This window comes from Hylobates moloch, unplaced genomic scaffold (genome assembly GCF_009828535.3).
Source record: "Hylobates moloch isolate HMO894 unplaced genomic scaffold, HMol_V3 SCAFFOLD_15, whole genome shotgun sequence".
In the NCBI taxonomy this organism is placed as follows: Eukaryota; Metazoa; Chordata; class Mammalia; order Primates; family Hylobatidae; genus Hylobates; species Hylobates moloch.
Window position 1 is genome coordinate 86,895,112 of NW_026652290.1, and position 13,088 is coordinate 86,908,199.

The 13,088-nt window shown below is 40.8% G+C and overlaps 1 protein-coding gene across 1 annotated transcript; it reads right to left on the bottom strand.

The window, feature by feature from the left end:
- Nucleotides 1–554: 554 nt before the first annotated feature.
- LOC116483388 (large ribosomal subunit protein eL37) lies at nt 555–927 on the bottom strand. The gene has a single exon (XM_032177375.2). The coding sequence runs from the start codon at nt 906–908 to the stop codon at nt 615–617; it is 294 nt and encodes a 97-aa protein (XP_032033266.1). The 5' UTR covers nt 909–927; the 3' UTR covers nt 555–614.
- Nucleotides 928–13,088: the final 12,161 nt, after the last annotated feature.

Sequence of the window (13,088 nt, forward strand, 5' to 3'; positions counted from 1 at the left end):
GAGTGAGTGTGTTATCAGCAGATCTGGTTGTTTAAAAGTGTGTAGCACCTCCCCTGCCACTTTCTTGCTCCTTCTCCAGCCACGTGAACTGCTGCTCCTACTTTGTCTTCCGCCATGATTGTAAGTTGCCTGAGACCTTCCCAGAAGCAGAAACCACTATGCTTCCTGTATAGCCTGCAGAACCTCGAGCCAATTAAACCTCATTTCTCTATGCATTTATTCAATCTTAGGGTTTTTTTTTTTTTTTTTGAGATAGAGTGTCGCTCTTGTTGCTCAGGCTGGAGTGCACTGGTGCAATCTCGGCTCACCACAACCTCCGCCTCCCGGGTTCAAGCAATTCTCCTGCCTCAGCCGCCTGAGTAGCTGGGATTGCAGGTATACGCCACCAGGCCCAGCTAATTTTGTATTTTTAGTAGAGACGGGGTTTCTCCACGTTGGTCAGGCTGGTCGCAAACTCCCAACCTCAGGTGATCCACCCACTTCGGCCTCCCAAAGTGCTGGGATTACAGGCGTGAGCCACCGCGCCCGGCCAATCTTAGGTATTTATTTTTTATTTTTTTATTTTTTATTTTTTAAAACCAGAACATTTATTGCATGACTAATTGTTGACATTCTTAAGATGAACTGGATGCTGCAACAGCTGCCCTCTTGGGTTTAGGTGTTGTTCCTTCACGGAATCCATGCCTGAATCTGCGGTATACGATTTTTAGGTGCCTCATTCGACCAGTTCCGGTGGTATTTCGTCTTTTAGCCTTGGCACTCCAGTTATACTTTCTCTTGCGCTTGGCAGGGTAGCCACATTTGCCACAGGTCGACTTCTGAAGGTGGTAGGCCTTAGAGCCACAGCGGCGGCACAATGTGTGCGTCTTATTGCGACGCTTTCCAAACGATGACGTTCCCTTCGTCATCTCGCTTCTGCGGCTGAGACCAGAAAGACCAGGTATTTTTTTTTAAAGCAATGCGAGAATGGATTAATCCAGGGGCCCATACAATGTGGATAGCCTGCCTGTGTATGTACTGACTTGCTGTCATTCAATAAACAACTGCCGTGATTATGGCAATAAAATTTTTTCTATCTGCAATTTCTCTTCCAGAAATAATGAAGGTAGATATACATTTCATGCTGCTTCCAGTAATATCACAATGTTATCACACAGTTAAATTCAACTGAAGATAATTATCTTTACAGAATTAACAGGTGACATCTCATTAAAATTGGCATTGGAGAATTGCTTGCTGGCAGGGTTTTAGTTAAGCATGAGGTCTAAATATCCTGAACCAGCAAACAAAGCTGTGCCTCAGTTATGCCATTTTATACAGTATCTTTATTGTTTGCTCTGGGCAGGAATGCCAGGTTGTCCTTGTTACGAGGCTTTCCACCGTATAGACACCTGAGTCCCTGGGTGTTCTTTACCATCCTACTTGCTCCTGTCTTGGGACCATGAGGGACACCTGGATAGTCTCTACTATTCCCTCTACCACAGCCAAGGGCCTGCCCCTGAGCCAGTTTTTGTTGTAGACTCCTTTCACACCTTTTGAGATTCTATTTGGTGTCCTTTCTCGACTGAGAACATCTGTTAAAGCTCAGTATATTACAAAGAATCTAATAACATTGGTTTCCTTAAGGGAAAAGCTGCAGGTCATGGTCCATTTCCTCCTTAGAAGCATCTTGAGCCCCATTAACATTTCCCATCTCTTTCCTCCAGAGTTCTGTACCAAGCAGTGGGTGTTGGGACTAGCAGCTTTTGATAAGCCACCAAAAATGCCCTGTTACATTCTTCATCCAGGACAACAGACATCCTTAGGAGTCCAATGAGTATAATGGGTGGACCCTCAGTAAGACCCTGGGTATTGGCTGAAGTCAGAGGTAGTGCAAACATTTTGCTTACTCTTTTTATGTGTACAGAAACCAGGAAAGGCCAGGCATGCACTTCTGGTCCTTCTGTGCGATATAAGGATGCCTAATGTACAATTCAGCTAGATGAAATTGGAAGCCATTTTTTTTTTAGGAACATTAAGTGCTCTAAGGCAATGTTCACTTCCATTTTTTGTAATAGCTTTATTAAGATATAATTCACATGCCATACCATTCACCCACTTAAAGAGTACAATTCAGTGGCTTTAATATATCCATGAAGTGGTACAACTATCACCACAATGAACTTCAGAATAGTTCATCAGCTCAAAAAGAAGCTCTGTACACATTAGCTATCTCCCTCCAATCTCCCCATCCCCCTCAGCCCTAAGCTAATCTACTTTCATCTGTGTGCATTTGTTTATTCTGGACATTTTATATAAATGGAATCATATAATATGTGCTTTTTTGTGACTGGCTTCTTTCACTTGTTTTCAAGGTTCATCTATGTTGTCGTATGTATCAGTACTTCATTCTTTTTTATGATCAAATAAAATTCCATTGTGCATATATACCACATTTTGTTTATTCATCAGCTGTTGGACATTTGGGTCGTTTTTAGCTACTAGGAATAATGCCATTGTGAACATTCACATACAAGTTTTTGTGTAGACCTGTTTTTATTCCTTTTTTTTTTTTGTTTGAGACAGAGTCTCACTCTGCTGCCCAAGCTGGAGTACAGTGGCGCAATCTTGGCTCACCACAACCTCCGCCTCCTGGGTTCAAGCGATTCTCTTGCCTTAGTCTCCTGAGTAGCTGGGACTACAGGCACACGCCACCATGCTTGGTTAATTTTTGTATTTTAGTAGAGATGGGGTTTTGCCATGTTGGCCAGGCTGGTCTCAAACTCCTGACCTCAAGTGATCTGCCTGCCTTGGCCTCCTGAAATGCTTGGATTACACACATGAGCCACCATGCCTGGTCCTGTTTTCATTTCTCTAGGGTATATAACTAGGAGTGGATTTGCTAGACCAAATGGAAAGTCTATGATTAAATTTTTGTTGAGCTGCTAGACTGTTTTCCAAAGTGATGGTGCCATTTTATATTTCCACCAGCAGTGTATGAAGGTTTCAATACTTTCACATCCTCACCAACACTTGTTATTATTTGACTTTTTTAAACTACAGCCCTGTTATTGGGTGTGAAGTGGCTATATCATTATGGTTTTGGCATGTGTTTACCTCATGACTAATGATGTTGGACATCTTTTCATGTGCTTATTGGCCATTTCTGTATCTTCTATGGAGAAATATTCAATTTTTTTGTTTATTTTCAAATTGGGTTATTTGGCTTTTTATTATTGACTTGTAAGAGTTCTTTATATATTCTAGGTACAAGTCTTTTATCAGATATATGATTTGTCAATATTTTCTCCTATTCCTTGGGTTGTCTATTCACTTTGTGGATGGTGTCCTTTGAAGCACAAAAGTGTTCAATTTTGTTGAGGTCTAACATTTATTTATTTTTTCTTTGATTGCTTTTACTTTTGATGTCATGTCTAAGAATCCATTGCTAAATCCAAGGTCATGAAGATTTACCCCTATGTTTTTTTGCTAATAGTTTTATAATTTAGGCCCTTATATTTAGATCTTTGATCCATTTTGAATTCATTTTTGTATACGGTATGAGGTAACTTCTGTCAAAGCGTCTGGCAGTATTTGCAGTCCTAGCTTCTCTGACACTTTGGATTTGGGAGAGAGGGTATGAGGAGCAGAGCCTCTAGCCACCTCACAAGTGACATATAGCATGAGCAAGAAATAAACTCTTATTGTTTCAGCTGCTATGATTTGAGGGTTGTCTGTTACTATAATTAAGTCTATGCTGATTGATGCAAGCCTCTTATCAGATTCTGTTATATTTGGTTTTATTCTCTCCCACCTTGACCATTGTCCATCTTGTATGCTGTTTCCAAATTTATCTTTCTGAAATACAGTCCCAGTCAGGACACTCTATCACTTACTTAAGCTGTTTGGTGGCTTGCAAACTTCTTAGTGTGACATTCAAGGCCCTTAGGATACTGCTCCAATTGCATTCCCAGAATTATTTCCTTCCTTCATATAATTTTGTTTCTAGTCAAAAAGAAATCACTTGCAATTTTCACTCATATGTTCTGCTTTCCCTTCTCCACTTTTGTTAATGCTTTTCCCTCCACCTGGAATGCTTTTCTTTTCTTGCTGGCCTGCGGAGATTCTACTCTTCACCTCCTCGATGCAGACTGATTTGCTGTAGCTGGGTCCCTTCCTTTGTTGAGTGCTCAATGTGCATGAGATGCACAGATATGATAGTTACTCACAAATACAGCCTTTCCCCCAACACTTGTCTAGAGGACCCAGACCATAACCTCATCTCATTTTTTCTCTTCTTTACTTTGCAAAGAAGAGGTGCTCAATACAGATTTGTTGAACAAACTAAGGAACAAATGAATTCCTGATTTTGCTTCCTGTGTCCTCAAAATAACAGCAGCAGCAGCAGGATCGTTTTCAGTTCATTAACAATCATGTTGCACAAAACAGATGCTGGCGAATAGCAGATGTGCTGCCAAATACATGTGCGCTTCTGGAGTTCTTCATTTTGACAGAAAAATGAGTCCTTGTGTACAGCCACAGGCTTTCCCTGGAAGCAGCCACCTTTATGACAGTCTCCCCATGAGGAGGAGAGGTGCCTCCAAGCCCCAGGGGTTTATAATCCCATGTGATTCCTTGTGAATAGTCCTGCCTGCTGGCAGGGCTGGGGCAGCACAGAGAAGGTCTGGGGACACTGACCCAGAGCAGATGTGTAACAGCTCAAACTGCAAAGCCTCTCAGGAAATCGTCAGCCAGAGGCACAACCACAGCCATTGTCTGCGTCCCCTGCCAAACCTCCACCTTTCCTCTGTCATCCTCATCTTTGATTCCACAGGGGACCCGTCTCTGACTACCAGACCTCAGCACTCCTGAGGAAAGGGAAAGGCCCCCGGGGAGGATTTGCCCTGACTCCTCCTGAACGTCCCAAACCAGCTAGACAAATGGAGCACATTTTAGTAAAGTATTGGGTGTTTTTATAATATCCTTTTATAATAAAGGATAAGGGGAAAAAATGTATTCTTTCAGGCAGCCGATAACAGCAAGCAAGAAGCAGCTGAGGTGCCTTCACCCTGTGAGGGCACAGGGAGAAGGCAGCAGTCCGCCACCTGGAGGAGCACCCTCACCAGGACACGACCTTGCTGGCACCCTGATCTTAGATGTCCAGCCTCCACACTACGAGAAATAAATTTTTGTGGCTTATAAGTCAAATAAAAAAAAAGAGAGAGAGAAGAGAAAGCAAGAAAGGAAGAAGGAAAGAAAGAAAAAGAAGGAAGGAAAGAAAGAGAAAGAAAGAAAGAAAGAAAGAAAGAAAAAGTAGTTGAGTGAGCCTGTGAATCCCTGTAGCTTAATCAGGACTGAATCGTAAGGAAGACAGGGCAAAACTCTGTGGATATGGTGCAAAAACATTGACTCTGGGTGCCAGCCTCAGCCCTGTGCCTGTGAGACCTTAGGCAAACTGTGGTTAGTTAATTCAGTTAATTAACCCCCTGAGCCACTGATTCCTTATCCTAAAAACAGGGAAATGCCTACCTCACCCAATCTTCTATTAGGCAAATTAATGAACGAACAAAGGGAAATTACTGGCACACAGTGAACACTCAGAAAATATTAGATTCTTTTCCTTTGAAGGAGGCATTGAGGATGGCAAAGAGGCTGTTACTCAGATTCAGGGACAGGCAAAACGAGGACAAATATTGATGGAGTTGCCACCAACTTCAGGAGCCCAGTGTCTGCTGGCTGGTGCAGACAAGCACACAGGCAATTGGAGACAGGGTGATATGGACCATCTGGAGCTTGTGAGCTCATATATGGGGCACCTACGCTTGGGGGTAGAGGGAAGGGAGGGTTCCTGGAGGGGTCCCTATAAGCCAGATTAGAGGATTAGTAGGAATTACCTGGGAAAAGTGTATGAAACAGCACTCTGGACAAAGGGAACAGTTAATATGAAGACTTGGAAGCCAGAAATCCTTGTGAATAGTGAACTGCTGGTAATAAAAATGATAATAACACCAGCTGTTGACCTACTAGGTACTAAGCACTCTGCTAAATGTTTTATATACATTGTTGCCTTAATTTTCACAACAACTCTTTGAGCAATGTATTATTAATCACACTGTTTCACAGACGAGGAAACTAAGATCCAGAAGCATAAAGGAATCTTTGTAAGATCATGGAGCTTGCAGAAGATGGGGAAGGGCTTGATCAAGACTCCTTGATCAAAGAGTCAGTGCAAGCTCTTGCTCCTAACCACTGTACAGAGCTGTCATTAGTAACTGGCTGCGACTGAGAAAGTACTTTCTGTAAATGTTGGGGTGGCCACTCCTCTCGGCAAGCCTGTTAAATCAATGGTTAGGTAAACAGAACAGATCCATGAAGCCAATCGAATACTGCCCTTACAGCCTACCTGGCCACCATGTAGATGCCCGTTGGGCCAGCGCCAAACCACTCCCATGATTGACCAAAGAACAACTCACAGGGATGCAGTCCATTAAAGGTGTGTTGTGGGGGGCCTGCCTCCCATGGATGCTAGGCACACAGACTCCCATGTGAATCCTGCCCTCCAGGGTTGTGTGGAGTGGCAGTCTTGTGCCATTTGGATGATACGGTATGTTGGCATTTATTGAGAAAGTGAGTTACTGGCTAGGTCTTGGAGCTCATTTCTTTTTCAGAATATTGAAGAAAATATCTTTCTTGCATTAGAGTTTGGCCCAATTTGAAACCTAGTAACGGAGTTAGGTGATTTGGGAAGGAGGGGTGGATATTGGAGGAGACAGAGGGGTTGTCATAATTTAAGCAAAAATATTTTCCAGTCTTCAAGTGAGAAGTACATTTGACACATAGAAAACGATTGGTGCTTGCAGAGTTCTATATATCTTGATACTTTTCTCTGTTAAATTTCCTGCCATTATCTTAAAAAGTAAAGACCCATTATGAGCACATGAAAAGATGCTGAACATCACTAGCCGTCAGGAAAACGCAAATCAAAATCACAAGGAGATACACTTTGCACTCAGTAGGATGGTGAGTACAAAAAGGCAGGTCAAAAAGATGGGTAATAGCAAATATTGATGATGATGTGGAGAAATTAGAACCCTCATACATTGCTGGTGAGAATGTGAAATGGTGCAACTGTTTTGGAAAACAGCCTAGTAAATCCTCAAAAGGTTAAACCCAGAGCTACTGTATGACTCAGCAGTTCTACTCCCAGGTGTGTCCAACATAAATAAGGACACATGTCCACAAAAACAAAAACAAACACAACCACCCTTGTACGTGAAGGTTCATAGCAGCATTATTCATCATAGCCAAAATATGGAAACAACCCAAATGTTCATGACTGGTAGATGGATAAACAAAGTGGGGTGTATCCCTGCAATGGAATATTATTTTGCAATAAAAAGAAATAAAATAGTGATAAATCTTGAAAATATGCTAAATTTAAAAAATTTGTTACAAAGGATTATGTATTATATGATTCCATTTATACAAAATATCTAGAATAAGCAAATCTATGCAGATAAAAGGTAGATTGGTGGTTGCCTGGGGCTGTGTGTGGGCTGGGGAGAAAGGGGAGTGACTGCCAATGAGTATGGGGTTTCCTTCTGACATGATGAAAGCATTTTAATATTGAATGCAATGTTTGTACAACTCTGTTAATATACTAAAACCATTGAATTGTACACTTTCAATGAGTGAGTTGTATGGTATGTGAATTACATCAATGAAGTTGTTTAAAATAACAACTGTTATGAGCTATAACCCCCACACATGGGCTTATCAACACACTTTCCTCTCTATTCCATATTGATCCTCATTATAGCTCCTTGGGGCTGGTGGAAAAGGGGAGTCATGTTTACTAGATAAGGAAACCAGGCACAGTGAGACTACGGCACTTCCCCAAGCTCCATAGTTTTGCAGAAGGTTCATCCGGCACCCTGGTCTTCTGGCAACTAGTTCCAGACATATTTGACAGGCCTGATTTTCAAGCTATGCTCTATAGAACCGCTTCAAGGAAGGCTCTTGGGTGGGGGCTGTGGGATGGGGTGGGCATGGATAGGTACAGTTGCTGATCAGTCCAAGCTCTGGCCTCTTACTTAACTTGTATCAAAGCACTTCTGGTTTTAAATCAACGCATTGAGCTCGTGCATATGCTTTCTTTGGAAAAAGGGTTACCCGGCCAAAATTCACTGCCCTTAGATCTATGATTCTCAGATTGAAAAGATAATGAAGTAACACTTCCCTCAGCCTCAGCATCCAAAGTGCTGATGTGTCTTCAGAAACAATGTCCACATTTCAAACAAAAAGACGATATCTTGGGCTGCCAAGGTCTTATTGCTTTCATGTTGATTCTTTGCTGAGGAATGCATTCACAAGGTGTCTATTTACAGCACTAATTGACAATAAATGAGAAATATTGCTCTTGGCCAAAATATATTCTGTTGCTAGAAAACAACACAGTGTGTTTATGAAATTATCAGAAAACAGTGTCACCAAACACTAATATTGTATAAGAAGTCCTTGTCCCCAGAAATGTTGCTATTCTCACCCCAGATTGTTTTTAGAAGCAGAAGTTGTTTCTCAACAAAATCTAGTTCTGTTCTCAATTTGTCTTAATAAGGAATGACATAAGTTTACCAGACTAAGGAGTCCATTTTTCATTCCCTGGGTTTAATCTGTGCAGACAGAAAGCTGTAAATATCATAAGCAGTTGTAGCTGGCTGGCTGGCCTTGAAGGGGTCCATTTGTTAAGGACCATGGTTCGTTGATTTCATGTGTGTCTTCCAAGGGCCAAGAGGCTGTTTTCTCATCATCACTATGCGGTCTGGGGAACAAAAGCCGGGGGCCCAAAAGCCTGTGTTGAAGGATGACGTGACCTTTGACCACCACTAGAAATGCCTGGAGGGAAAGAGGCAAAGTCAGGCTCCAGTAAGGTTTAATGACAGATCTTGTTAGGGTTAAAAAAACAGCTCAGGCATCCAGCTGGGGCTTCATCTGGGGAGGTACTCAAAGGGCCTTCAGTGACAGCCACCCAGGCACCATGCACAACTGCACCAGGTCTGCTAAGCTGTCATTCTGAGCCTGCTCTGCCGAGGTCCACCACTCCGTATCAGTCTGAGTCAATAGGAAGACTCATTCATTTTTTTTTTAATTTCCTGTTGCCACCAGCATATGTCATTCGTCCTGATGCTATGGTGAGGTTTTGATTGTGGAAAGGCATTAATGTTGGTTTTTCTTTTATGAGAAACAATCATCAAGAGAGTGATACAGCATGCCTTTGGCATCTCTAGATTTAGCACTGTGGTTCTCACTGATCAGGAGCCTCCCTGGAAGCTCATGCTTGGTGGTAATTTGGCATTTTACTGAGGCATGGATTGTAGAAGCCCAGGACCTGGCACCTGCCCCCTGCAACAGCACCAGGCTCTTGATTTTCTCTGTATCTAGTGGTTCTGGAGGAATAAGGATGGTCTTGTGGAAAATGAACATAAATGGAGGAGGAAGCACCAGTAAAAGCTGCAATGTGATGAGGTGGTATGAGGATGTGTACAGGGAATGCATGATGCTACAGGAAGTGTGATGTGAGAGAAAGCCTACGCAAACATGTCCTCTTTCCAGTATTTGAGGATTCTTGAAGGTTTGGACATATTCTCAAATGTCAAGGGTCTGCTATAAAAAGGAATGTGATACATAAAAAACTTTTTATTTGGAAACGATTATAGATTCATATACACTTGTAAGAAATAATACAGAGAAATCTTGTGTGTCCTGTACCCAGTTTCTCCCAATGGTAACAATTTAAAAATGATAATATAATCCTACATCCAGAGTATTGATAGAGTTAAGATATGTAACATTTTCATCACGAGAAGGATTCCTCCTTTTTTTTTTTTTTTTGTTTGACACAGAGTCTTGCTCTGTCACCCAGGCTGAGTGCAATGGTGTGATCTTGGCTCACTGCAACCTCTGCCTCCCAGTCTCAAGCAATTCTCCTGCCTCAGCCTCCTGAGTAGCTGGGATTACTACGCCTGGCTAATTTTTGTATTTTTAGTAGAGGTGGGGTTTCACCATGTTAGGCTGGTCTTGAACTCCTGACCTCAGGTGATCCACCTGCCTCGGCCTCCCAAAGTGCTGGGATTACAGGCATGAGCCACTGCGCCCAGCCAGATTCCTCCTTTTATAGGCATACATACTTTCCTGCCATCTTTACTCCCTCCATAATCACTGGCCAATATTAGTTTTTTCTCCATTTCAATAATTTTGTCATTTCAAGAATGTTATATAAATGGACTCATACTGTATGCAACCTTTATGACTTCCCTTTTTTCATTCAGCATAATTTTCTGGAGATTCATCTAGGTTGTTTTATGTATCAGAAGATTATTCTCTTTTTCATTTCTCAGTAGTATTCCATAATACGGATGTACTACAATTTATTTAACCGTTTTTCCATTGAAGGACATCTGGGCTGTTTCCAGTTTTTAGCAATTATGAGTGAAACTGCTATAAACATTTGTGTACAAGTTTTTGTGTGAATAAGAGCCTTCGTTTCTCTGGGATAAATGATATGCCCCGGAGTGCAGAAGAGTAATTGCTGGGTTGTATGATAGTGGCATATTTAGTTATTTAGAAACTATTAAACTGTTTCCAGAATAGCTGTACCATTTTCTATTTCCATCAACAATGTATGAATGATCCAGTTTCTACACATGCTGGCCAGTATTTGGCAGCATTGCTATTTTTTATTTTAGTCATGCTGATAGGTGTGTATGTGACATCTCACATGTGATTTACTTTCAACTTGCCTATATATTATTTTGAGTGAGTTTCTTGTAGACAGAATATAGTTGGGTCATGCTTTTTAATCTACTTTACCAATCTCTGACTTTTAATTGGTATATACAGACCATTGACAGTTCATGTAATTATTGATAGATTCAGAGTTAAGTCTGCTTGTTCTGTCTGTTTTTCATTTCTCTGCTTTCATTTTCCTGCTTTCATATGAATTAAACATTTAAAAGAATTTTATGTTGATTTGTCTACAATTTTTAAAGTGTATTTCTTTGTTTAACCTTTTAAATGGCTGCCATAAGTATTACATTAGATATATAAACTCATCACAGTTTACTGTTTTTGTCATTTCACCAGTTTGAGTGAAATAGAGAAACCTTACCTCCGTTTATACCCCTTTCCCTTTATCTGTTTATAATTGTCTTAAATATGTTCTCTACACACAGTTAGAACATTGTCAGCCAGGGTTATAAATATCAAATATCAAACACAATTTAGAAAATTCATAAGGAGAAGGAAAGCCTATTGTATTTACCCACATTATTGTTTATTGAATTCTTTCTTCCTTCCTGATGTTCCAGGTTCCTTAATTTTTATTTTTCTTTTGTTCAGAAAACTTCATTTAGCCCTTCATTTCAGAATGCCTTAGTTTCCCCTCCATTCCTGAAATATATTTTCACTAGGTATAGGATTCTCAGTTGACAGTTCTTTTCTTTCAGCCCCTGGAAAATATTATGCCTCTTCCTTCTGGCCTCTGTGTTTTCTGATGAGAAATCTGCTGGCATTCTAATTGTTTTCCCCCTAGGTAAGGTGTCATTTTTCTCTAATTGCTTCCAATTTTTTTTTTAATTTTTAGCTTTCAGAAGTAGGTTTATATCTTTTTGCCAAATCTATGAAATTTGCAGCCCTGGTTTCTTCAAGTGGTCTCTTTCAACCCTCTTTCTCATCTTCTTCTGGAACTCTGATGACATACATGCTAAATCTTTTGTTACTGTCCCTCTAGTCTTTGAGGCCTTATGCATATTTTCTCCTACTCTATTTGCTGAGTAATTTCTATTGTTCTATGTTCGAATTCACTGATTTTTTTCTCTGTCTGCTCCATTCTGCTGTTGAGCCCATCCCCTGAGCTTTTTATTTCAGTTATTTTATTTCTTAGTTCTAAAATTTTCATTTGCTTCTTATTTCTTTTACTTCTTTCCTGACACTTTCTATTTTTTTTTTTTTTTGCTGGGAATTTATATTTTTGTATTCATTTCAAGTATGTTTATAATGCTTGTCAAAGCATTTTTAACGTGACTATTAAATCTTTGTCAAAAACATTTTAACAGCTTTCTCGTCTTGGTGTTGGCATTTATTTTTTATCTTTAAAAATTCAATTAGAGATATTTCCAGTTCTTGGTAGAATGAGTAAATTTTAAAGTTAAAATCTGGACATTTTATATTATCAGACTCTGTATTTTATTCCAATATTTTGCTTTAGCCGGCAAAATATTGGCTGGCTTTCCCTGATGTCACTGTGTCAGGGAAAGGTTGCAGAGTGCTATTTTGTTAATTTCAAGTAGAGATAGAAGTCTAGGTTCCCCACGCAGTCTTTATGAATTCTTGGTAGGGTGGCTCCTCATTACTGCTGGGCAGAGGGAGTTCCAGCTCTCCACGTTGTCTCCACTGACACTGTGGTAAGGGTGGCCTCATTACTGCTGGGTGATGATTAAAGTCCCAACTCTCTACCTGACTGATAACCACCTTATGGGGAGAAATGCTTTGTTACTGCCAGGTGGGACTGGAAGAAGTTCATGTTCTCTACAAGCTGTCCACTGGTGCCAGGAGGGAGGAAGGTGGGTTGTTATTGGGCAGCTGGGATGAAAGTCCTAGTTCCCTTCTTGGCCTTCTCTAATACCACCCTGGCAGGGGTTTGGAGTGCCTCGATACAGCCTTGCAAGGGTGAAAATCTAGGCTCTCACTTGCCCTTGCCTGTATGGGTGAGGATGGGCCCACAGGTTTTTGTTGTTGTTGTTGTTTGTTTATTTTTGTGATGTTTAGCTAGGGTAGAGTGGCTACTGTCTAAATTACCTAAAAGTTTTTTTTTTTTGTCTTTCTATGCTGCTCTTTTCTTAGTCCTTCGGCTTGAGAAGAGTAAGCTTTTGTTGGGGGTGTTTTTTCGTCTGCGTTTGTTGGCATTTCTAGGTTACCTACTTCTTTAGTTCCAAGTCTGGAGTATATGAGGCAAAAAGAAAACCCATGGAACTCACCGTATTTTTCTATGGGTATCACTGTCTCTAGCTGTTCCACTGTCTTCTCTTCACCTTTCAAAGTGTTCTTATGTT